Source organism: Echinops telfairi, unplaced genomic scaffold (genome assembly GCF_000313985.2).
Source record: "Echinops telfairi isolate 266 unplaced genomic scaffold, ASM31398v2 ScPeMD7_7425;HRSCAF=8463, whole genome shotgun sequence".
Lineage (NCBI taxonomy): Eukaryota > Metazoa > Chordata > Mammalia > Afrosoricida > Tenrecidae > Echinops > Echinops telfairi.
In genome coordinates, this window is record NW_022111325.1 from 2,579,458 (window position 1) to 2,605,642 (window position 26,185).

General features: G+C 51.7%; 2 protein-coding genes and 1 pseudogene across 2 annotated transcripts in view; 1 reads left to right on the plus strand and 2 right to left on the minus strand.

Annotated features, from left to right (window-relative positions):
* Positions 1-6,412, minus strand: part of ARHGEF2 (Rho/Rac guanine nucleotide exchange factor 2) — a 63,489-nt gene extending 57,077 nt beyond the window's left edge. The window contains exon 1 of the mRNA XM_045298409.1: positions 6,339-6,412. The gene's annotated coding sequence lies outside the window, so the exon portion shown is untranslated. The remainder of the gene's footprint in view (positions 1-6,338) is intronic.
* Positions 6,413-8,161: 1,749 nt separating this feature from the next.
* On the plus strand, positions 8,162-8,507 carry LOC101642413 (annotated as a pseudogene).
* A 4,049-nt stretch (positions 8,508-12,556) lies between these two features.
* Positions 12,557-24,866, minus strand: SSR2 (signal sequence receptor subunit 2). Its single transcript, XM_004714686.2, has 6 exons — positions 24,813-24,866; positions 24,069-24,223; positions 22,796-22,894; positions 21,371-21,479; positions 16,280-16,357; positions 12,557-13,093 (listed from the first exon to the last, which is right to left on the minus strand). The coding sequence occupies exons 2-6, from the start codon at positions 24,221-24,223 to the stop codon at positions 12,983-12,985; spliced, it is 552 nt and encodes a 183-aa protein (XP_004714743.1). The 5' UTR covers positions 24,813-24,866; the 3' UTR covers positions 12,557-12,982.
* Between the last annotated feature and the right edge of the window lie 1,319 nt (positions 24,867-26,185).

Genomic DNA, 26,185 nt, shown 5'->3' on the forward strand with positions numbered 1-26,185 from the left:
CACACACACACACACACACGAAAAGACACCACGTGAGGCTCATCTACAAGCCCAGGGACCCGGGGACAGCCAGTGCTACCTACGAGGAAGGACACCGCACAGCCCAAATCCCAATTTGGACTTTCAGCCGCCAGAACTGTGAGAAAAGACGTCTCTGTTCTCTAAAACCACCCACTGGTGGCATTTCTGTAGGCACAGCTCTAAGTAACTAAGACACCGAGACGTCCCCTCCTCGGTCTCCTGACATGCAAACTGGGGTCCCCCTGGGAACGCGCTCTTCCTTGCTTCTTTTCCCACTGGACCCTCGCCCAGCCTGCTCCATCTCCCCCAGCCTCCGACTCAGGAAATGGTGCAAGGGAGTGGCCAGGGCTGGGCCGCACACAATGGCCTTGTGCAGCGCCCTGAATGAGATCACTCCATGTCACATCACCGCTTCCTCTGAACAGAGATAGGGAGATTCAGGAATAGATCTGGGATCTGCCGCTTGGGGGAGGGGAGGGGAGAAAGCAAGAAGGGTGTCTAGGAAGTCCTTTTACTTCTCTTCCTGCCTGGGGGGGCTGAGGGGGGACTGGACGGGAAGGGTTACCTCACACACCACCACAGCTGTCTCTTGCCCCCTCCTCTGAGGGTGTCACCCCCACCGATCACATGACTCACTGGTCCGTGCGACCCTCTAGGAGTGCCATGGGCTAGGGGAACATAATAAGTCAGAGACTGAGCAAAACTCAGCGGTGCTCATTTCTTTAGGACCAGAGTCACTCTGAAAAGTCTGTCCGGTTTACTAGCTCGGAAGGTCACTGGGGGTCTGAGATGATGACCGACAATGTCCGGAGCAGTTTACTCTTGCGGGGGAGGGCAGTCCTCCTCTCCAGCACCAGGGGGTCTCCGGAGCCACAAATCAACAACAGACACAGAGTCAACCACCAAGGAACGGGTGAGCGCTGCCGCCTTTGTGAGCCACGTGGCCGTGGGAACTTGCTTAGCTCTTGGGGGCCTCTGAAGCCTCTGTGACATGTGAATGCTCACACTGACCTCTGAGGACGCTGAACAACCCGAGCATCATATAGAGAAGGCAATGTATATTGTGCTCGGCACATACCAGGTAACCAATCAGTTGCTCCTGTTGGTGTCCGTACTCTTGTTATTTAGAAGCAGAGAGAAGGCCGGGCCTGCAGAAATGGAACTGGAGCGAGGGAAGTCCAAGACAGAAGTAGGAAGAGACATGATCAGATGGTGACCCCACTGTTCTGTGTACTCAAAAAGCTAAAACCCCAAGCTCACTGCCATCTCCAATCAGTGCTGACTCACAGGGACCCCACAGGACAGGGTAGAACCCCCTGTGAGTTTCCAAGGCTGTAGCTGTTGACGGGTAGAAGAGAGCCTGGTGGGTTCAGAAACACTGCTGACCTTGCGTTAGCCGCGCAGCTGGCCAACAAGACGACACCAGAGCTCCTGGTGTCTTACGAGAGAGAGAATGAAAAATCAGCCCATGGGCTAACAAGACAACCCAAAACCAAATCCACCGCTACCGGGTCCATTCCGTTCCCAGTGGCCCTGTACCACCGAGTAGAACTGCCCGCAGGGTCTCCAAGGCTGAACTCTCTATGGAAACAGATGGCCCCATCTCCCTCCGGCCCTCAGAGGGAGGTGCTCACTGCAGACTTTTGGTAGGCAGCTGGGTGCCCTAACTGCTGAGCCAGCAGGGCCCCAACACAACTGGGGCGAGGACTGAGGATCATCAACAGCCCTCTGAGGGAAACCACCGCCCACGAGCAGAGCCAGAGCAAGCAGGAGCAGCAGGAAGCAGCTTTTCCACGGTCAGGGACCCTGATGAGACCTCACGAAGCTGTCCTTCCCCAAGAGAAGCCCAAACTCAGTGCCAGCGACTCATGGCGACCCCACAGGGCAGGGCGGAACTACCCCTGCGGGTTGCCGAGACTGCAGCTCTTTACGGGAGCAGAAAGCCTCTCCTTTCTCTTACAGAGCAGCTGGTGGTTTTGAACTGCTGACTGTGTGGTTAGCAGCCTGACGGTGACCACTGCTCCACAGGGCTCCTCTTTCCGGGAGAAAGGAGGGATAGGACTTGTGCTGGTGCACAGCAGGGACTGGCAAACGGCAGCCCACGGGCCCAGCTTGTCCTGCTACCTTTTTTTTTTTAATTGTTGGAGAAAAAAGAAGAAGAAGAAAAGAGGAGGAGGAAGAGGAGGAGGAGGAGGAGAAGATGATGATTTTGTGACACACAAAAACTTACATGCAATTCAAGTGCTAGTGTCCATAAAGTTGTTTTGGAGCACCGCCACCCCCGCTTATTTTCATATTGCCAGCCTCTTGTAGAGCTGCAACAGCAAACTTGAATAGTTGCCACAGAGACTGGATGGCCGAGGAAGCTACAATCTTTGCTAGCAGGCTTCCCAGAGCAGTTTGCAGACACCTGATGGAGAGCAGGCTCAAAAGCGCATGAAGGAAGGAGAAAAGCAAGCATCCCAGAGAGGGCCATGGGGCCTCGCTCGCTGCACACCGACCAGGCCTCTAGAGGCGGAGTGGACGTCGAAGACACCAGCAGGCCCATGTCCTAAATTGGAAGGCAAGTCAGAACGCTGTGCTATAACACCAGAGACGCCTGTGTCAAACAGGAGTATCAAAGTGTGAAGTCATCATCGCTTGGCTATGTCGCCTCCTGCTGGGTCTGCAGGAGGGGGTGTCTCCATGGCAGACTCTTCCCTAAGGAAACCTGCGTTCCCCGATGGACGCGGCTTCACACGCTCGTTTCGGCATCCTCGAGGGGCTCCCCTCACATTACTTTTCAACATTCTCCGCGTTTGGGAGCAAAAGGAAGCCTGGAGGGCCGGAGGGTGGATGGGGTAAGGCTTCCCCACAAAACCCACCTGGGACAGCCCTGGCTCCCCTGAAAGAAAGAGCAGGCGCACTCTCCTGATGTGAGAAATCCCGCACCAAAGCCTCCCTGGCCCTTGTCTCACCAACGCAACTTTCGATTGCCTTTAAACTTCTTCCTAATATGCCCCCGATGGTCCCGCATCCTTCACGAAAACCTACCGGGTTATCCCTTTGACACCCCCCCCAAAAAAAAAAAAAAAAAAACAGTCACCATATCTGACATTGTGAGCCGACATTTCCGCCTTGGATTGAGCGGGCCCAGCAGATCCCCTTGGAAGCCACTGTATGCTTTGAAACTTGTTCAGAAAGCACCCTAAGGGGACTCAGATGGGTGGATTGCTGAGAGGCCTGGCCTGCAGTCGCCCACTGATTGTAGAGACACAGTCACACCTGCCTTATTTACCACAAGCCGGTGCAGGTGTGATGGAAGGACAGCAGCAGCACTGCTTGCCTCGGAGGCTAATCCCCCCAGGGGGGAGAGAGCGAACGAACGCATAAGGAGCGCGGGGTCGAACGACCCTTTCACAGGGGTCGCCAGATCCGTACCAGTCACAAAATGACAGTGATGAAATAGCAACGGAAATAATGTGATGGTTGGGGGGGGTCACCCCCACACACAAGGAACGGTATGAAAGGGTGGCGGCATCAGGAAGGTGGAGAACCGCTGGCCTACATGATCCCGGGCAGCTCTCAGCCGTTTCTTGACCCAGACCTCAGTATCCCCATTCTCCATAGGAAGAAACAGCCGCAGAGGGAGGTTAAGTCACCTGCCCACTGCTGCACAGCTCAGTGGAGGCCGCTGAGTTCCCAAAGCAGACCCATTGCACGTTGCAGCCTGACTCCTCTCCTAGCCCGGGAAACAAGCTCCAAGACACCTGGCAACATTGCTTTTCATCAGCCACTCCCCACTCCCCCTCCCCTGCTTCCAAAAGGGGGTGGACGCGGGTTCCAATGAAATTGGACTCGCCCCTGGCTGGTGCAAATGCCATGCCGTCTACTCCTGAACGAACCAGCCATGGAAAACCGTGGGGAGCTCAGTTGCATGAGGGCGCAGACGGTTCCGTGTGTCAGATTGATGGCCTCCATGGGGGTACTGGCTCTGTCAGGAGCAGACGCTCCACTCCCGTGGAGAGGTACCGTCTCAGAAACCCACACGGGCCGTTCTGCTCGGTCCTGCAGGGTCCCTGGGAGTCGGCATCGACTGGACGGAGAGGAGTTTTGTTTCTGACTCTCTGTAAGCAGCCCTGCTGCCGCTATGTGTAAACGCCGAGTTGCCAACCGGAGGCTGGTGGCTTTCACTCACCGCATGTAGCTTAGGAAATACGACGGGGCCATTCTGCTGTCTTGCAGGGTCTCTGAGTCAGAATCCACACAGGTCACACACCACCACTCCCTCTCTTATCTTAGGAACCTGAACGAGGCCAAGAGAGCTGGCACGGCTCTAGGTGTGTTTGCTGCCAGCAAACATTGCGGGTAGGAACAAACAGGTGCTGCAGACCAGAGGCAAAGCTGGCTGGCTTCTTTTGCAGCCTGGGAGGCTGCTGGCTCTGGCTCTGGGGTCCTAAATCTCCCCAAGAGGACTAATTATTGGGGAGACCCAAAGGAAACAGATCGTAAAGACTGAGGAGGCAGAGAGAGGTCAGATGTCATGACTTGCTGGCTTCTCCCCCATTCTCCTGGCCCAGGCAGGACAGGTCATAGAACCTACGGCCTCTTCACTTGTAGAGTAAACCATTAATCCAACAGTGCCCAGCAAAGAGGGCCAAAGCAGGGCTTCCCTTGTCCTCCTCTGAAGAAGGCCCCAGTAACCACAGTTCTCCCCAAGACCCCAAGCCATGGCAGGGGCTAGCGCTCTGGCCTCTAAGACCTCCTGCCTTGCCCCTCGGTCCGACTTGCCCACATGGAGGGCTCCGTGTCTGCCAGGGGCTCCAGAGATCACACTTCCTCTGACTTCCTGAAAATGGCTGGAGAGGACCACAGGGCCCGAAGGCAAAGGGGTACACAGGGCGCCTTCATTCATCGAGCGCCCATGAGCACAGAGAAGGGGACTCAGAAGGGTCTGCGTACGGACGGAGGAGGGGGGTGTGGTAGCACCTCTTACCCCCCTACTAGTACGAGGGGCTCCAAAAGTCACGTGGGGGACGTTCCATTGTGTTTGCATTCTATTTTTCCACCATCTTTTTGAAGCCTCCTCATGTGGGCAAATGCCATCTGCCCAGATCAGATTCTGGGGGACTGCTGAGGCTTCCCGGGGCCCTTAGGCCAGAGTCACCTGTGTTGTCAGTACTTCATTCTGAAGTTGTTTGCTGGACAGAAGTCTGGTCTCCCCATGCCCCGAATCAAGCCACACCCCATTCTACAGTCAAGAGGAAGGCAGACATGACGAACCCCCACTCTGAATTACCCCCTGGTAGACTAAGCTCTCAAATCAGGAATTTTGCCAGCTTTGGATTTCCAAGTGTGACCATTTAATGAACTTATTAGTTATAACAGGTTTGGAAATCAAATCCAGGAGTTCAGCCCTTGTGCTTTCTGCTGTGCCCAATTGCTGTATGCTACCAGGGGCCTGGACTCCAGCTAGGCTGGCTTGTGGGGGTCGGAGGAGAAAGGGGCGTCTAGTCCTCTCCTATTATCTGCTGGTCTCAGGGCGGTCATCCTGGGTGTTGTGCCAACAGGGGAGGGGGTGATTAGAAAGAACCTGAGGTTCAAGGGGCACACCTGAGAAGACTTTAGTCACCGTGACCTGGGGAATTAACCCATAGGTCCACAGGGAGCAGTGCTGGGGCAGGGAGCCCGACTGATGGGTGGAGTTCTCTAGACTCTGGAAGGCTCTGGCTCTCCAGAGTGAGTTGTTGGCCCTTCAGAATGCCCAGTCCACACCCAAGGATGAAGGGAACAATATTAGCTACAAGAGGAAGGGGCCCTGGGTGAATTAGGACCCTGGCCTTAAGGAAAATCCCAGTGCAACCCTTCTTCTTGCTTATGCCTCCCAAATAAATAAAGAGAGAAAAGACCAAAAGCTAATATGATGGGCTTTGGCATTAAATGAACTTGAGTCCGAAGCCCAGCCATACCATTTACCTCCTCATTATGTGGGGTAGTTCAATGAAGTGGATCCTCTGAACCTTCTCTGTACTATAGGGGTTGTGGCATATAGACTCCATAAATTATGCCGTGTGGGAAAGAATGTGCGTAAAAGGTTTAGTTGCTTTACAAGTTAGTGTTCACGAGCAGTTGGCATGATTGTGATTCCCTAATTACACACTTGCGCGCACACACACACACACACACACACACACACACACACACCGCCTAGCTGACCATGGGCGCTCACTGCTGGCAGCTGTTGAGGAGCTATCAAGGTTTCTGCCATCCTGGGGGTGCTGAAGATGTCCATTCTTGGGGTAGGACCTGAACCCAGGGCAGGGAAGAGGGAGACTCACCAGATCTGGAAGGTACCCCAAAGTGGGGAGACCTGCGCCTGCCCTCAGTTGCTGGCTTCAGTACTGCTTCAGGTGGCCCCTGTACCTCTTCAGCCCGGTCTTCAATGGGGGCGCCTCTCCTGGCCCTTAAAGGGGACCTGCTCATGCTACAAAAGTTTGCTGAGAAGGGGCCACTTGCTCCATTCCTACCGGCTGCCTCTCCAGCTCCTCCCTCCCTCCCCTCCCCGCCTCCTACTTCTAACACCCCAGCGTGTGCTATGCCCAGGCCTTTAACCCTGTCCCTGCAACACCAGCCACGGGTGGGTGGGGGCACGCCTGGGTGCCCCCCCATCCGGACCACTCCCGGAACAAAGGGCAGCCACAGGATCCAGGCCGGTGTGGAGGCAGGCACAGGAAGTCGGCTGGAGCCAGCCTGGAGGGAGAGTTTGTGGGCGCCTGACATCCTGGGGGAAACGCCACCTTCCTTCCAGTGGGGACCCACTGACGCGGGACGGGAGAGGAGAAGAGCAGGCATGGGAAGAAGGCCCATAGCGGGGAGCCTATAGCGAGGCCGTCCTCTGGGCAGGGAGATCCTTCCTCCTCTTTCACACTGGAATACAAAACTGTTGGTTGGTCCCTTTAAGGGGCAGGTTGCAGCTGCACAGGGAGGAGGCAAGATCTTGTGTTTTTGGTGGTTAAAGTACCAGGAGGAGCGAACAGGGGCGGCACAGGAGGACAGAGCCTTAGTCAACAGGAACAGGGGTGACCAAGCAACTCAGCAGACACACACCCTCCCGGCTTGTTATGGAGACCAAGCTGCCAGACATTCGGCCAGCTCCCCACCTCTCCCCCATAACTGCTCTGGGTGTAGGAGGGCTGGGGAGCCCTGGCTCGCCTCACTGCTTCTCTGGGGGCAGAGGACAGCTTCGGCAAACACTGGCCTCACTGAGGCACCAGGGTGTCAGAGAGGAGGGTGCTGGGGAGCCCTGTGGTTTCCTGGTGACAACATATCAGAAGGCCTTAGGCTGTTCTGCCTATCCCAAGGCAACAGGAGATTGTAATCAATTAGCTTCAAATTTTTTCACGTGTCAAATGGAGGTGTTCATACTGACCCTCAAGTGCCTGCTGCTGAGATGTGTGAAAAGAGTGGAGCAGCGCGGCTGGCCCAGGCTGTGTGACGTCAGATCAGCCCCTTCCCTCCTGAGCTGACCTGCTTTATTAAACAAGAGGGTTATACTAGGCAATCTCTGCTCCAGCTGGGGGCGGTGGTGGTGACACTGCTGCTGCTGCTGCCTGCAGGGGTGGTGGTGGTGGTGGTGGTGGTAATGGTGTGGCTGCAGGGGTGGTGGTGGCGGTGGTGGTAATGGTGTGGCTGCAGGGGTGGTGGCGGTGGTAGCGGTGGGGGGGGGTGGTGGTGGTGGTGGCGGTGGTGGAGGGGTGGTATCACATCGAGTCAGGGGCTGACTTTAGAGCAGCTAACAATAAAGGTCTATCCTTACTCTTAAAGTGCATTCTGGGGATGGGGGAGTGGGGAGGGAGGGGAAATGAGCTGACACCAAGGGCTCAAGTGGAAAGCGGGTGTTGTGAGAATGTTGAAGTCAACATATGTACTCATGTGCTGGACACAAATGACATATGTACGGATTGTGATGAGTTGTATGAGCCCCTAATAAAATGATTTAATTTTTAAAAAGTGCATTCTGGGTGAGAGGAAGAGGGGAGCTGCTTCCAGATGTGACTAGATGCCCACTCCTACCTCTCGGGGCCCTCAACCACATGAGGTAGAGGTGCTGGTTGTCTTATCTCATAAGAACATAGCCTCTTCTCGCATCCTCGCTTCCGAGATGACAAAGAAAAGGCGAAACAACGGCCGCGCCAAGAAAGGCCGCGGCCATGGGCAGCCCACTCGCGGCACGAACTGCGCCCGCTGCGAGCCCAAGGACAAGGCCATCAAGAAGTTCGTCATAAGGAACATAGCGGAGGCCGCGGCCGTCAGAGACCTTTCTGAAGCGAGTGTCTTCGACACCTACGTGCTTCCCAAGCAGTACCTGAAGCTGCATGAGGTGTGAGCTGTGTCATTCACAGCATGGTGGTCAGGAACCGGTCGCGTGAAGCCCGCAAGGACCGAACCCCCCACCTCGATTTAGACCTGCAGGTGCTGCCCCACGACCTCCTCCAAAGCCTATGTAAAGATTAGAAGCGGAAGACAAACGAACCTGAAAGGAAATAAAATGGAAATTGTTCATGGGGGGAAAAAAAACAAAAGAGGAACATAGCCTCACCTTACTGCTATAACGCCCTCTAATTATATCACTACGCCCTGATGATGTAGTGGTTACAGTTGGGCTGCAATCAGAAAGGTCGGCAGTTCAAAGCCACCAGCTGCTCCCTGGGAGACAGTCACGGCTTCTACTTCTGTAAAGATTTAGTCTCAGGAACCCGCAGGGCAGTTCTACTCCGTCCCATAGGCTCACGGTGAATTGGCATCAACTCCATGGCAGTGAGTTTGAGTTAAATAAACGTCATCGTTGTCCAGTTGAGGACATGGCTTCAGAGCAGGGGAGTGTTTCAGACCCTGTGCCCCTCTCCGACCTCTGTGGTCAGCGCCCTTTCCGTGGCCCACAGCTGCCTTCTCAAGATGAAGCCGTGACTTCTGCCTGTCATTTCACCAAATGCGTACACCCACTTCTTACTTTTCTCTTCTGGTAAGGTCCCAAAGGCTAGTATCAAGTGGTGGATGTCCAGGTACCTGGTGCCTCCTGGTACCGGGCTGGGTGTGTGGGTGAGGAGATGCCGGCTGCAAGTTTGGGTGTGGGAGGCAGGAGGGCTGGTTTCTGGGGGAGGAGGGAATATAGAGCATGTTGGCACCTGAGTTGTGTGTGCACGGCCCTTTAGGGAAGAGCCCCTCAGCATTGGTGTCCCATCTCCCCTTGCAGACCAGCACACAGGCCTGCGTGTGGTTCCCTAGGACGGCTCTCGTTAGCGTAAAGAAGTGCCCTCCCTCTGCCACCCACCCTCCCAGTAAATAGCCTCAGGGAGCTAGGAGAGGTCAACCCCAATTATTCCAGCTAAGTCTCCCCGTCTATAGATTTTAGAGGCTCTTATATTCTCCAAGGAGCCCTGGTGTCATAATGGTTATGCTTTGAGCTATCAACCGCAAGGTTAGCAGTTCAAAATTACCAACAGCTCCATGGGAGAAAGATAAGGCTTTCTACTCCCATAAAAACGGATAGTCTCAGAAACCCACGGGGGCAGTTCTACCCTGTCTGTAGGGCTGCTGTGGGTTGGCATGGACTCCATGGCAGTGGTTTGGGTTTTGGCCTCCATCCCACAATTGAAGGGACACTCCTAGGAAGCTGATCTCTCGAGAGATGAGACACCTGATTCTGACTTTTTCTTTCTTCTTTTTTTCCCCATGGATTTGTTTTACTGAACTACTTTAAAATGGGAATTTACAACTTTTTCTGGAAATGTCTCTCAAAAAAAATTACTGCATTTGGCTTAATCAAAATTTGTCTTTAGGGTATTGCTCTGACCCTTGCTATACTTTAGGGTGCTTACATGTTATTTTTCCTGCTTAGAATGTTAATTGAAAGGTCATCTCTAATACTTATTCTTTTTAATGATTTTATTGGGGCTTATACAACCTGTATCACTATCCACACATACATCAATTGTGTAAAGCACATCATCATTCTCAAAACTCGCTTTCCGCTTGGGCTCCTGGAATCAGCTCCTCATTTTCCTCCCCCGCCCTCTCCCCATGACTCTGACTTTTTCAAAGTGCCTTTGGGGGAGCCCTGATGGTGTAGAGCAGGGGTTCTCAACCTTCCTCACACTGCCACCCTTTCATACAGTTCCTCATGTGGTGGTGACCCCAACCATCACATTATTTTTGTTACTACTTCATCGCTGTAATTTTGCTACTGTTATGAATCGGGCGACCCCTGAAAAAGGGTTGTTCGATCCCCAAAGGGGTTGCGACCCCCAGGTTGAGAACCTGGTGTGGTGATTGCACTCTGCCTTGCAATCTGCAAGTTCACCAGTTTGCAACCACCGACCTCTGATGGGGAGAAAGGTGAGGCTTTCCAACTTCCGTACACAGTCTCACAATCTTGGAAACTCACAGGGGCGGTTCTACCCTGTCCTGTAGGGTCACTGTGAGTTTAACGTCAACTTGACGGCAGTGAGTTTTGAGTTTTAACACAGCCTAGGGGCCCTGGTGGCATCGTGGTTAGTTACACACTGGGCTGCGATCTGTAAAGTCAGCAGTTTGAAACCACCAGCCACTTCTCGGGAGCGAGGCTTGGCTTTCTATTCCCATACACAGTATACAGCCTCAGAAACGGACAGGGGCAATTCTACTCTGTCCTATAGGGTCACTATGAGTCGGCATCAACTCCCTAGCGGCGAGTTTGAGTTTGCATGAGGTGCGGTGGTGCGGCGGGAAAGGTCAGTGGGTTGAAGCTGGAGAACGCTGTGCAGTCCCCCGTCCAGATGGACAGCGGATGGTGTGAGTCACCATCAACACATACGCAGGGGTTTTTCACATTGCTTCTTTCATCATCCGTGTCAGGTCATGTCCGCCTCCCCCTTACAGCCTCGTCCAAAGGAGTGTCAGGTGACACAGCGCTGTGCTCTGTGCAGTACAGATCTACCCGCAGCTGCTGGGAAAGGGTCCCCTGGCCAGGGGGCAGACTGAGCTCGCTGTTTCTTCTATTACCTTCTGGACTTAGAAAGTTTATCCTGTCCCCTAAACCAGCACCCCTCCTCCTTTAGTTAACTGGTTGTGTCGCAGGCTCCAGAGCTGGGAGAGAAGGCGTTTCCTCTTCTAAAGGACCAGTATTTCAAAGTCCTAGCGAACAAGCCGGGAGCCCTGGTGGTGCAGTGGTTCAACCTGTAACTGCTGATCCCAAGGTCAGCAGTTCAAATCCACGAGTGGCTCTGCAGGCGAAAAGATTATGGCCTTGGGTGCCCGATGGGACAGCCCTACGCTGTCTGACAGCATCACTAAGGGTCAGGATGGACTTGTCAGCAATGGACGGTCTGGGTTGGAAAGCCCATCCACGCCCTGTCCAGCTAGCTCCCTGTGCCTTCTCTGCGCCCGTCCTCCACGCCAAGCTTGGACTCACTGTGTGGCATTCTACTCCATCCTCCACCAACACAATGAATAAAAGCATCCTCCTTGCCCTCTGACCTGGCCAGTCCTGGGGTGTCCGAGCTGCAGGCCCTGGAAGAGGGAGGCGAGCTGGCGGAGGGCTACTCCATTGGGAGCTTCCCGCTGTCTCCAAGTCCTTTTCATGGCGCTGAGAGTGAGCTGCTGCGGAGGGAAAGGTTAAACCGGTCAGGCAGGGGAGACGGGGGAGCGGAGTCTAAACTGGATAGCATGGTGGCCGGAACAAAGCCGGTGTTTGTTGGGTTTTCCTCCCGCCGGGGAGGCTGTCCCCGGACCACGGCATTCCTGGGTTGTCCCCAGTTGCTGCTGCAGCAAAAGCCGAAGGCGCCAGGGACTCCTTTCTGCACAGGCCACGCGGAGGGCGCCTCCTCTGCCTGGCTCCCCAAAAGCCAGAATCCGGCTTGAGAGTTCCCCACGGACAGTCAGCAAATAGACCAGACTTCACACCGGCACTTCTCTGGCAGTGGCGAGGGAAGGGAGGTCGAGGGAAGACCTGTTCATTGAAGGGAACGAGAGGTTCGAGCAAGGGTCCAAACCAAGGCAGTTAAAAAAGGGGGTGGCTACCTTTCTGGGAACCGAACAGAGCATCAAACTGGTTCCTGACGAAACAACCCATGTACAGGCCCAGAATATTAAAAATTTAGATCTGGGTGATCCAGAATGCTAACCAGAACTGTAAAAATGAGTCAATGCCCTGTGAAGAGGTGTAATGAACCCTGGCCAAAGCCTGATGGCGACACTGGACTGCAGACACACATCGGTTCGCCTGGCAAGGTTGACTTTGACTCCGCCAGTCACGTGATTTGGTTGCTATGTAACATGTATGCTGCCCTGGTTTTCCACGAAGAGGAAGTTTCTAGCAGGGGACTAGTTCACTCACACTTTCAAAATGTGGGTCTGTCAGCCTTGACTGAAGTGGGCTGAACCTGTTCAAAGCCCCGGAATAGGACCCGGGGCCCCTAGAAGGGCGACAGGGACTCAAGCCTCCCCTGCCCCAGCCTGCGCTCCAACAGTCCCTTGTACCCATTAGGTGACGGGGGTGGGGAAGAAACACAAGTCAGTGTGGCATCTGTTTTTTTTTTTTATTAGAAAACCCCATTTGGTAGTTGCTTCCCTAACCCAGTCCCGTAGCTTTCATTTCATCCCACCCCCCTCCGAGAGGGGGTGAAGGGCTGAGGGGCCGGCCAGTGGGTGTCAGGCAGTTTCTGAAGGGCTCCCTCCTGGGCCCCTGAGAGTTCACCTTGCCAACCAGTCCATCTCACAGCCTCTCCCAGGACCTCTGGGGTCAAGGGTGTTGCCAATGGCATTCCTGTTGAATGGCTTCAGGATGGAACCAGTGGCGCTCAGTCCCCAGGCCTGCTCCTTCCCTCTGGGTGAGAGCCAGCCAAGGGAGCCAGGAGGAGGTGGCCCACGGCTGAGGGAGGAGACCTTGCATCTGGAGTCTGGAAAGCACCTGGATTTCTTGGGAAGAGGGGTGTGGAAGCCCCTCTCAGTTCTTCTTGGTCTTGGGGGTGTCGTATTTCCTCTTGCTGGAGTACCACAGCAGCAGGGGGATGCCGATGGAGGGAAGGGTCATGACCCCAAAGGCTGCCCAGTCCAGCTGCAGGGAAAAATAAAGGCCTTGCTGAGAAGTCTGGATCAGAGAACTGGGGAGGAATGGGTCTGGTGAGGGAGGGGGCTGTCCAGTGCCGGCTTCACACAGAATTGGGCAGGAAGGGTCCTCTCCTGTGGGGGGAGCTCAGATGCGTGCAGGCATCCTCCCTGAGGGTGATCAGTTGCCAGACTGCCGTGGGCCCCTCTCTCTGCTGTTAAGGACAATGGACAGGCTTGCAACCATTAGCTTGGTTCTTGTAGGTGGAGTTCACACCCTACTGATAATGGTTCCTATGGCATCCAGAGAACAGGTCATACCAGCTCAGTTGAACTGCCATCCTAAATCTAGGATCCGACCATCTTGTCACAAGTATACCCCCTATCCCTCCTCTTCCTATTGCGTGTATGCCCCTAGACCACCCCCTCATTGCTGTATAACCTATAGTGCAACCCCTTCCTGTGACATATGTCTTTACCTGTAATTAGTGGGCTTGCACACCCCCAAAAGGGATATAAGCCTTGGTTAGCAATAGAGGCGGCTCTCACTGGTCTCTCCCCCTCACTCTCCTCTCCTTGCTCCCTTGTTCCCTTGCCCTCCTTCCCCTCCCCCTCTCTCCAGTGGACCATCAAGCGGGGCTGAGGTGAGCATGCTACCATGAAATGTGTCTGACCCCATTATTGCAATATCTCTTTTATCTCTCATGCTCTCGATAAGTTTAATATATATACATCTCAACAGTACAATTGTGCTTACTGAACCCCTGGTTAGTGGTGGGGGCTGGCTCCCCCACCTCATACTACACTCTCCGACCACACTGACTAGAGTAGTTCTCTAAAGACCCTTCTATCACTCGTGCTTGGGACTAATGCAGATGGGAAGAGAAGCTTCTCTCTTCCAAACCAGCCACTCTGCCCCTGATGGTGCCCTGAGCTCTAACCCACGCTTACACCAGGGGCCCCTCTTTCCACTCTTCCTCTGCCTCCCGCTACCGCCCCTAACCGTGCCTGGGCTGCACCATGCTTTCTGTTCACCTCGGAGCTTCTTCCTCTTCTTACAATGCCTGCCCTTCCTCCAGCCTCTTTAACTGGTGAACACTGACCTCCTACCAGAAGGCCTCCGCAACTACTAAAGCCCAGGTGAGATGGACCTGCTCTGTGCTCCTTAGCGCCTCATACACAACTGAGTTACTTAGTTTACTGTGCCAACCTGGCCGGTGGAGAGATAAATGGCTGGGTGAGCCTCGCCTTTCGAGTTCTCGGGTCTCTTGCTTTGTGATGGTCGCACCAGGGTGCAGCTGTCTTAGCAGCTCCCTGATTCAGCTTGCAAGGCTGATTTCCTGCAAGATATCCCCAAGGAGAAGCCACATGGACCTACCCCGATGCAGCCCTGGGTGCTGGAGCACCCGTGTGGAGACCCCTGCCCAGCGCTGACATGTTTACACGTTCACTGCAGTCGGCATCATTGCGTCTGCTTTGTGAGATGGAGGAGGACTTTGTGGACTGGTGTTGGACATATGGCTTAATGGGTGAATATTGGACTTGTGGGCTTGGGCAGCACTGGGTTGGAATGTTTTCTTGATGCACAGTTAACCTTTATATAAAACTCTCTCTTTTACATGAGTTTCTGTGGATTTGTTTCTCTAAAGTACCCAGACTAATGCAACAACCCAACCCCGTTACCTGTTCTGACTCCTCTACTGGCCATAGAGAGGTGCTCTGAGGACGAATTTCACTGTCATCGAGGTGATTCTGACCCACAGCGACTTTACAGAACAAAGTAGAACTGCCCCTGTGGGTTTCTGAGACTGTAATTCTCCCCAAACTGATACATTTACGAAAACACAGACTAATGGTTTTGTGCTCAAATATCATTGTGGTTCTGTGCTGACTTCCACAGAATGGAATTAATTGGCAGGGACTCTTCACAACTGCATTCTGGACTGAGATAAAAAGGTCCACAGAGATGGTGGCCAAGATAACTATTTCAGACACCGGCGATGAATACTTGCTGGAAACTGAAGCTGGACATCATTTACAATGAGATCAGCATTCATGGAAGCGGAGTATCAGAGGCAAAAGGGTGCCATCTGACCACAAGAAAACTTTTCATATTTCCCAATTAATTTTATATAGTCAATCAATCACCAGAAAAGAACAACTTGTTCTTAACAAGCAGAACGTTGCGGTCCGTTCAATCAAAGCGGACAGTGTACCCTTCCGAGTCTATTCACTGCAGATGGGAGGGACCGGAACCAGGCTCTTAATATCATGCACTCACATGCGATGCCACATCTTCAGATGCCACCCCATTTCTTTCAGATCAATGGAGTGACTCCGCAGCAGGGCCATATAGATAAGGAGGCTCCGTATGGAGATCATGACCTTGAGCATCTTCTATTTCCTCAGGGTGTAAGGCCCTCGATCCAAAACATCAAGACTCAGCTTCAGCGACTCCTGGCTGGGCATCTAGTGCTTCTCCTGAGACTGTTCACTCTTTATGGGAGTAAGAAGCCTTATCTTTCTCCCACAAAGCAGCTGGTGGTTTCGAACTGCTGGCCTTGTAGGCACCAGCCCTGTGTATAACCCAATACGCCACCATGGGACCTTTTAATGGCAAGGACTTCAGAGTTTCACTGAAGGAACAGACCAATCTCATCATTCTAGAGGTTAGGAAAATCTCTACAAATTCCCTCCTAGTTTAGATCATAACAGAGTAGTCCTAGTTGGCACAGTGGTTATGAGTTGGGCTGTTAACTACAACGTCACCAGTTCGAAGCTACCAGCCGCTCCCTGGCAGAAAGATAGGCTTTCTACTCCTGTAAAGAGTTAACAGCCTCGGAAACTCCAGGGGCAGTTCTATGCTACGCTGAACTACCCTGTCGGCATCAACTCGATGGCAGTGAGTTGACTGTTCCAAAGCCCTTTGAATTTTGCCATGTGGTTTTTTTAAACCTCAAGACAGATCCAAGGGCCGAGTAGAAAGAAAGGCCAGTGTTTCAGTTATGGAAATTATGATCTCACAGCTCAGAGTTCCTGTGGGGCTTTTCCAGCTGTCTTTGTAATACATCCAGAAACACAGACCCAGACAGGGCCGGCCCAAGGTACAAATCCTGCAAGGAGGCCAGGAGGTCCCAGAACCCAAAAGGTGTTCTCAGACCTGGGGAAGATTAGGGGAGGACATTGCAAAACTTACAAAGTGCGGTGAGAATCTCCGGTCAAACTCTCGCTGGGCCAGGATGCCTCCCTGCCCGGGGGCACTGGTAAAGCCAATCTGAAAAGGGGGAAGAAAAAAAAAAAAAGGGCATTAAGGCAAGATGCAACCTCTTCTCATTCAGGAAAGGTGTCTCCGCCAGCCAACATAATTCCAAGCATGGATCCTTAGTTCCCACAGGAACTAAGCGTCGAGAGCGTCAAGGTGGGAAGCAGACATGCTGGAAGGAGGTACAGATGGAGGAAAGGAGGAGTACCATTCCACATGAGGAGCATTCATGACAGGGCAGGGCAGGGATGGAGCTGGAACAGAGTCAAGTCCTTCCCCCTTAGCCACTCTGAAGAGGGTGACATGGCTCCCCCGCTGTCCTCACAGGCCACTTGCAGACTGGACGGGCGGCCCGGCAGCCCTGCTCCTCCATCTGGTGCACACAGTCTCCTCCAGCCCCTCCCGGGGCTGAGAGGGGGCAGAAATGAAGCCCTGAGAAGGGTTCTGAGAAGTCTGCAGCCCTCCCCGCGTGGGCAGGAGGCGAGGAGGGTCAGAAGCTGGCCCACATGCCTCGGTCCTGGACAGGAGGCCGGGAGTCTGGAGCACACAGCAGACAGCTTCGTTCTAGGGCGGCCACTTCGCCTCTGACTCGTGTCTGTTAACTCATCAGGCACCAGCTACCCTGAGAGGACCCCGAGACTGCTTCCGACGGTAACATCAACACAAGATGGGGAAACATAGCTGGAAGATGAGTTTAGGGTTCTATATGATCCTTAATAAATGATGAAAGATAACGTAATGTTGTTTCCATTAAAAACTTAGAAATGGTGTGAACTGCTAGTGACGCTTAGATTTCTCTGTTCTGTGCCTGTCAAGGCCCTTCCTGCTGTGCCAGCCCAAAGCTCATTTGCTCGGTCCTCCCGGGGCCTTTATAAACCCAAGCCCTAAGCTTTTGGAGGGTCTTCTTCATCGCTTCAGGCTCCCCCAGAGTTGAGCACGCTACATGGGCTCAGGAAACATCTGCTGACCTTTACAGCGATGAACCAGGAGACGCGCTCTCTACTGAACGGCTCTGATAGATGCAGACACGGGGAAAGCTCAGCCAAAGTCCGGGCCTCGAGCAACTGCTAACTGGACTGGGGTGAAGACTGACATCTGAGAAGGAAGACCCCGGAAGGCAGCAAGTCATTCAATGTGCAAGTGCCACAGAGCGGACGGTACGTGCTATGGAAGCGCGGATGCAGCCGGTGGGTGTCTGCGGACGCCAGGACCAGGAGGTGCGGTGCGAAGCTGGGCCCTGAGAAAGCTGAGGATAATGAAGAGGAGAGAGTGCTTCAAACAGGGCAGAAAGGCAGAGGACAGAATGAGCACTGAGAGGGGAGGAGGAGGAGTGTGGCCAGGAGCTCGGCCTATTCAGGCCAGGGGGTCTCAGTGGGACCCTCTGTGTGGGAAACTGACTCTGAGGGCAATATGACTGGGACTCTACTCCCTAACTGGCAACAGAGGGAATCTGGAAAGCTAGCAATATTCCACGGTAGGAAAGCCACCACTTTGGTAAGTTACGAGATAAAACCCAAGGACACGATCCTACTTTAACTATCACTCCCACAGATTCTCCCCTAATAGCGTTGCTGCCTTAAAGTGAGCACATGGGTGATCCTATCTCCCTGAAGAAGCAGACATTCTCTGGTCATTTCCTCCCACCGCGGCACGCATCCCCCCTCATGCCTTCCCCCAGCGCAGGTATTAGGTTTCCTCACCTGTGAGCTCAGGGACTTTCCTGTGGTGACTACCCACCTTGTGACATATGTACCTACTGAATATGCATGTCTTCTGGCGACCTACAAATATCCCAAGATAGTAAAGACTCTCTGTGCGGGCCTGGCTGCTGAGATCATAGCTGTCCCTGAGCCATTTATCCCTCCACCCTTCAATTAACCCCCCATGTGTTTATCAGCCAGGTTGGCACAATAGACTAACTACCTCACCATTTTTTTCAAGTCTATGCACAGTTTGTTATGATCCACACGGCTGAATGCCTCGGCAGAGTCAATGAAACACAAACATCTTTCTGGTGTTCTCTGCTTTCAGCCGAGATCCATCTGATGTCCTCTTCTGAATGCAGCCTGAACCTCTTGGCCACTCTCTATCAATGCACTTCTGTAACCATTATTGGATGATCCTCAGCAAAAGTTTACTTGCACGTGGTATTAATAATATTGTTCTAAAATTTGAACATTCTGTTGGGTTACCTTTCTTTGGAATTGGTATAAATATGGATCTCTCCTCCAGTTAGTTGGCCAGGTCTTCCAAATTTCCTGGCATGGCTGAGTACGTGTTTCCAGAGCTTCGTCACCTTGTTGAAACATTTCCATTGGCATTCCATCAATTCCTGGAGTCCTTTTCTTCCCTCAGCACCAAGGTGGTTGTGTTTCTTCAGCACCATGGGGTCTTGCTCATGTTTCCTCCTGACATGACAGAATGTAGATGAGTTCTGTCTGTGTATTCTTCTCATCTTTTGACGCTCCCTGCATTGTTCAACACTGTGCCCATCGAATCTTTGAAGACTGCAACTTGACACTTAAATTTTTCCATTTCTTTCCATCTAAGATATGCCGATGTCTTCTTCCTTTTTGGTTTTCTAACTCTGGGTCCTTGCACATTTCATTACAATAGTTGACTTTATCTTCTCGAGCTGCCCTTTGAAGGTCTCTAGTCAGCTCTTTGGCTTCATCCTTTTTGCCACTTGCATTAGCTACTCTATGATTAAGGGCAACTTTCAGAGTATCTTCAGACATCCACTTTGATTTTTTCTCTCTCCTCTGTTTGATGACCTTTGCTTTCTTCAGGAATGATTTCATTGATGTCTCCCCACAGCTCCTCAGGTCTTCTGTTAGTAGTGTCTAATGCATCAAATCTGTTTTTGAGATGTTCTCGAAATTCGGATGGGATATACATACTTCAGGTTTTATCTTGGCTCTGTGGACTTGTTTTGATTTTCTCCAGCTCTAACCTGAACTTCCTTCGATGGGAGCAATTGATGGTTTATCCCACCATCAGCCCCTGGCCTGGTTTTAGCTGCTGATGTTGAGCTTCTCCATCACCTGGTCCCACACATGTAGTCAACTTGATTTCTGTGTAATCCATATGAGGAAGTCCATGTCTATAGTTGCCTTTTGTGTTGAAAAAAGGTAGTTGCAATGAACAAGTCATTGGTATTGCAAAATTCTATCATGTGATTTCCAGTTTTGTTTCTATCACTAAGTCTGTCCGGGGTCATTGGGCTCAATCTTCACTATATTTTGTCAGAGCTTGCAGTACTTTTCCATTCCCACCTACATGACATAGTTTTGTGATTAGGTTATCTCCCCTCTGAATAGCCTGTCCTTGGGACGGGCTGAGTTTAGCCTTCAAGTCTGCCTAGAAACAGATAAGGGGGTTTCCACACATGGCGTGACAAAGGACCCATATCCTGCTTCCCCTTGATTGGGTAGGAGATTGTCTTCACCCTATTTACATATCTAGTGCCTGCACCTGATTTGCATAAAATGATGTCACTTCGCGGACCTGGTTGAAGACTGTAAACCGTTACTGAGGGCGCGCTCCCCCGGACTCCTTGATTGGTCTATTACCAAAGTGGCTTAATTTACATGTGCGATGGGTGGTTCCCTTCCCCTGGCCTATAGAGGCTGCAACCTTTCACTCAATAAAGAGAGACTTGATCAGAATACTGTCTTGTCTCCGTTTCTCGGGTCTCTTGTTCCCCTCAATTCCCACTCCCTCCTCCAGGGTCTGTGTTGACGTTCCTGCGGGCCGGGGACACAAGTCCATATTTTCCAACTACCGTTCCTTGTTTCCAACTTTTGCATTCCAATTATCAATGCCTTTTGATTGCACATTTGGAGGATTTCCAACTAAAGTTGTTAGTAGAATTCTTCAATTTCTTCATCAGTAGCTTTTGTGGTTGGTGCAGAAATTTGAGTAATAGCTGTATAACTTAGATTTCTTTGAAGGCAGATAGATATAATTATATCACAGACAGCAATGGACTTCACGATGGATTTAGCAAGATCCTTTCTGACATTGAATACAATGTCATTCCTCTTGTGTTATTCTCGGCACAGTAAATCATGATTTTCTGATTCAAAATGACCCATACCAGTCCACTTTAGGTCACTAATGCCTAGGATATTGAACTTTATGTGTTCCAATTCATTTTTGACAATTTCCAATTTTCCTATATTCATACTTTGCACACTCCAAGTCCGATTATTAGAGTTTTGCAGCTGTTTCTCTTTACCTTGAATGGTGTCCGGTCAGCAAATGATGATCCCGAAAGGTCCACCATCACCAGTTTTAGCTCATTCATGGTCCATGGTCTTTGCCTCTCTGAGAAAGCAGCGCCTCCTCCTCAGCCACATTTCTAGCGCCCTTTGCCCCAAGGCACCCACCCTCCAGCATGCTCTCCAGCAATGCTCTGCTTCCCTTCCTTAGCCCTCCCGTATCCTATCAGCTCCAAATCTGATCTGTGCATGCAGTTTTCAGCAGCTACTTCCTCCAAGGCGGGCAGCCGATTCCTTCTTTGTCATCTGTTCCTAGTCTGGAAACTCTACTGAAACCTGTCCACTTTGGGTGACCCTGCTGGCATTTGAGTTACCAGTGTCCAGCTTCCAGCAGCACACAGGCCACTAAAGTGCAACAAACTGGCAGCCTCAACAAGGTGGCAGCCTCAGGGTGTCGGCAGAAATGTCCCAAGCAAGGGTTCATCGCAGGGACTGGGGCTCATCATCACAAAGACAGGAATGCTCCAGACGGGCAGCAGGGACACCCCCAGACTACGAGGAAGACAGGGGAAGAGGAGCAGGCCAAGGCACTCCCCTTTCACCCAGCACAGCACTCTCCGCTGCAACGCCACGCTTCCTTTCTTCACCCAGTTTCCGTTCAACCCTTTCGATCTCTACAAATGTTGTGGGTGTTTTAGGAATGTTCTGTACGCTTTCAAGGGAAGATCTACGGAAATTGGGCTGGGTCAGGGTACTCTGAGGAGTTCTGAGCCCCATTCTGCCGGGAGTTTGGGCAACTCACCACAACAGGTCCTTCCTCCTGGGCAAGGTACGTGATGGTTGCTGAGGTGAAATTGAAGTAGCCAGCCTTCAGAGGGCGCAGGACCACGGTGTGGGAGACGTTGCTAGCACTACCCAAGAGTTAAGGAAGGGAAAAGGGCCAAATAATAATAATAATAAAAAAACTAAGATTATAACCTCCCTCCAGAACAGCCTTCAGTTTGTGGACCGTGACAGAACAGCTGCCGATACACGGTAGTTCTGTACTTTCAATCCTCTGCGGGAATGGAAAAAACACAGACCTTTATGCTTCTTGGAAGTTGACAGTTTGGGGTTTGCTGTAATGTCATCTTAGCCCTAAGTTAAGGGGCCTGTGACACACTAAGTGTCAAGGTTTCTGAAGTACATTTTCAAACCTGTGTGTTTTGCAGATGAAAAGTAATTGCCACTGAAGATGACAGAAAAGCTTTCATTGGCTACAACAGAGGGAAGTTACTGAAAATGTAAAAAGACAAAACAAAGACAAAAGAGAAAAGGGTGCACACCAAAAAACTGAATTTCATTCAGAAGGGGAAAAACTATACAGCTACTTAAAATATGCATAAGGAACTGGCAGTTCAGAATGGAAGACTCCTTGAATAATTCAAAAAGGCACCCTGGTTGGGTAGGGTTACAAGTTGGGCAGTTAACTGCAAGGTTAGCAGTTTGAACCCATCCTTCACTCCATGGGAGAAAGACGAGGCTTTCTACTCCCATAAAGAGTTACAGTCTCATAATAATTTATAATTTATCAAGGGGCCATGAGGGGGAGAGAGGGAGGGGGAAAAGAGGAGCTGACACCAAGGGCTCAACAGAAAGTAAATGTCTAGAAAATAATGATGGCAACATATGTATAAATGTGCTAGATACAATTGGGTATGGACTGTTACAAGAGCTGTAGGAGCCCTCAATAAAATGTTTTTTAAAACGAAAACAATTAAAAAGAGTTACAATCTGTGTGTGTGTAACTCTGTGAATACAGAGTTACTCTTAAGGGCAGTTCTAACCTGTCCTATAGGGTCTCTATGAGTCCACAACGACTCTGTGGAAGTGATTTTCTCTGAATAATTAAAAACAAAAAAGATAATAAAGGACCACCAGGTCCAAGTCAGCATCCAGATGAATTTCTTTTTAAAGCATCTAATATCCCTGTTTGGCCACAAACATTTTCACAAGAATCTGCATCCCCACTGTATGCTTCACAGCCTCAGACTGGGCTGCAGGGACCACCTTCCTCCGGTTTCCCCTAGATCTCCCTCACCTGACTTCCACGTCTCTGGCTCCTCCAAGCCAGACACACGGCTGCAAAAGGACCATGACAGTGAGACTGCTTAGAGAGACCTTGCTGCCGTGCTGGCGACCTTCCCTCCCTGCCACCAGCCTCCGTCACCCTGTGCCAAGAGGATACGGGGCAATCCGGTCCCATTTGACATTCAGCATTCCAGAGACAATGCCAAAGTCTTCTGGGGGGAAGGAATCATCCGATAATTCTACGTCCAACGCAGCACTAGGAAAAAAGGGAGTAGCAGGGTTAGTCAGCAATGGGAACACCGTCAGAACCACTGTCCTCACAGTGAGACCCGCAGCCCAGACACCTGGTCCACAGGACCTTGGACTTGGAGCACAGAAGAATCCTGTCCAAGGACTAGCTGCTGTGGCTCAGGCCACCAACATGCTCAAGTCTCCAGAAAGGAAGCGGCCCAAACCTGTTCTCACCTCAATTTCGCCTCACAGACGAGGAGGCTTTACAGCTTTTCTTTTTTTATTGGGCGTTAATACATATGTCATTCCACAGTTCAATCACATCAAGCAGTCTTGTATAATTGCTACCACAATCAGTTTCCAAATATACTTTTTTGAAAAATTCTATTATCTTTCATTTTGATTTTCCCACCAGCTTTCTGAAGTCTCTCGTCTGTGTGTAGGGGGTGGGGGTATGAGGAGCAAGATGTGTGAGGAAGAGAATACCAAACGGAGAGAAATGAAGAATGGCAACAATAAGGCCCCCTGGTCCATGACAGAAAGGAGGCCGACACGATAAACCCTGGAGGTAACAAAAGGGTGGGCAGACTCCATCCAGCATCACGCTGACTTCGGCACGACTACCTGGCCGTGTTGTTAAGTGAGGAGTGTGTCCATTTTCTGTCTTAGAAACTCTCTCTCCCTGTTATGCCATGATTCATATTTCTTCCTGACGCCGAAGCTCTTCCAGCCCCCAAAGGGTAAGTGTCCTCTCCTTTCAAGTGTCCTATATTCCTGCATGATAGATAGTTGATGCTGGACGTTTCTCCAGAAGAAATACCAGCCACCATGATGTCCCTTGTTCCAGATGAGAAATTTAGGAATCCAGAATAGGGCCCAACCTGGAGCTCCAGGGCCTCGGGTCCTTACTATGGCAGAAGCGGGGAGCAAAGATCAAGATTTAGGCAGGAGCCCATGACATCTTGCCCTAGGGACTACATTCCCCAAAACTCGTTGCTACCCCTATGGAAGTTCCAGGGAACCTCATGCAAGAGGTAGTTGGATATGCATGCTTTGGGCAAGGAAACTCCACCGGGTCACACCAGCTGGGTGCCAATTTCTTCCTCCTAGGAGCTCTAAAGAAAATCTCTTGTGATAGACCTTGCCTTCCAAAAAGGAAGTCTCTTGAGAAGACACGAACTTAATTCCAGTAGCATTACCTTGAGCCGACATTATAGATGTTGTACTGCAGCGTCAGGTCTCGGCCCTCCACAGCATATCTGTTCAACAGTGATTTGGAGGCCAAAAGCCTGGCCCCCTCCTCTGCTCGAGTGACAGCCAACAGCGCCAACGCCACAAAGACCAGCACCTTCATCTGCGGAGGGAAAAGCAAAGTGCGCACTTAATGCAAGTCCGGGAGTTGAGGGGGGTCCCCCAGGTGGTCCGGCCCGCCCTCTGATCAATGTCCTAGAGCTCCTTTGAGCCGGTCACAGAAAGCACCTGCAAGCGTCCCGTCCACAGAGCCACCTGCAAGACGCCCCCCACCCTCTGTGGCCTGCAGCTCGGACAAAGCCAGTCTAAGGGCCCAACAAGGTATCTCCCGCCGTTCCGCTGGCGGCGCAGGGATGCGCCCGAGCTGTCCTCCGAGGGGCCACCATCCCCGGATAGCGGCGTTCGGCCGACTGTGAGCCTCACCTAGCCGAGTCCCCCGGGCTGCAGTGTCCCCGCGGCCACGCTCCACTGGGGACCAGCCGCGCTCGCCGGGCCCCACTGCCCGGTTTCTCCAGGGACCCATTCCCCCTGGCCGCCCAGAGCCCCTGGGGGCTGTCTCGCCTCCGGTAAGCTTACACGTCACCCGTGGGCGCCCCCTCCCCAAGCTAGCACCCAGTCGTTGGGTGAATTACGAGCACTAGACAGTCCCCTCTCGCCTGGATCTCCATTGTCTAGGAGGTCATCACACGCACCCCGAAAACCTTTCAGCAGCCACCAAGACCGGAAAGGAGCGTCAGCATCCGAGAGACCGGAAATGAGCTCTAGCCGGAAACGTGGAGGCTGGGCCAGAGGCCTTGTGGGAGTTGTAGTTCCTGCGGGGCAAGCGTCGTCTGGCCCTTTGTAGTGCGACCTGGCTGCATCCGGGCACAGCTCTAAAGACAGCTTGTCAGCTTGCATCTCCCGCGCCCTTCTTGCTCTGCCCTCTGCAGGCCCTTTCTCACTGCTCCCTCTTTCTCAGTTCCGTGCTCTGGGAAACGAATCAACCTGGAGATTTGGGTCATCTGTATAGAATGTCGAGAGAACTAGGAAAACCAAGAAAAGCTAGTTCCTTTCAGGGATACCAGCATTCCTTCTATTCCCGGGTGGCAAACTGCAAAGTCTCCTACAATTCAGTAAGTCATCCAACCCTGAGCTTTATTTCAAAGCCCTTTGAAATACAATCATCATCATCATCATCATTTGAGATATTTTCCCTCTGTTCCCTCTGTCTCCACTTCTGTTCACTCGATTAGCCTAGGCTGACTTTCTGCAGTAGCCTGGTTTGGGTTTTTGCTGCACTTTTCCATCAGCTCCCAGACAAAGTTCTCCAAGCAGCAGGCCTTCCAGGCAGAGCATGGACGTGGATTAGGCACACATGAGCTCTAGTCCGTTTTGTCTCTTACCTGGCAGGTAACTTTGAGGCCAGTGTATTTATTTGTAAAAAGCCTTGATTACCAAATCTGTAAAGCAGGATCGTGTTTGTATCGTTCTCAGGCCTTTGGAGGATGACATAAACTCTTAGTACCTGGCACCTGTGTGTGCTATCACAACCGTCACTCTTACAGGTTATTGTTCTCTGTCTCCATTGTATTTCAGTTGTTGGGGCTCAAATACATGACCGCCACTAGAATGCTTGAAATTCAGAAGAGTCTTTTATTTGGTTCTAAGCGGACCATGAGAATCTAATAGCGACCCTTTGATTGCAGTCCTGAGTGGATGTTTCCGTGAGTTTGTAAAGCCCAAAACTCACTTATCATTTATGATGGACTTTCCTATAGAGTGAGCAGGTGAGACAAAAGCCGAAAGCAAAATTAATGTTGTTATTCTTCAGAGTTAGTGAGCGTTACGGGGTATGGCACTGATTATAACAGCTTGGTTAATAAAATAAGAATAGTAATATCCTGGTTACAACATCAAAAGGAACAATATTATTAATTATACTGTTCTGATCTCGAGAACATGTGTACATTCTTAAAATCAATCACTAGTGGGACTTTCTGAGATGGGAGGGGGAAGGAGGCAGGTCATCCAGCATTTACCAAGATGGCGCTACAGTGGCTAATGCTAGTCTGTCTCACAGGAAACT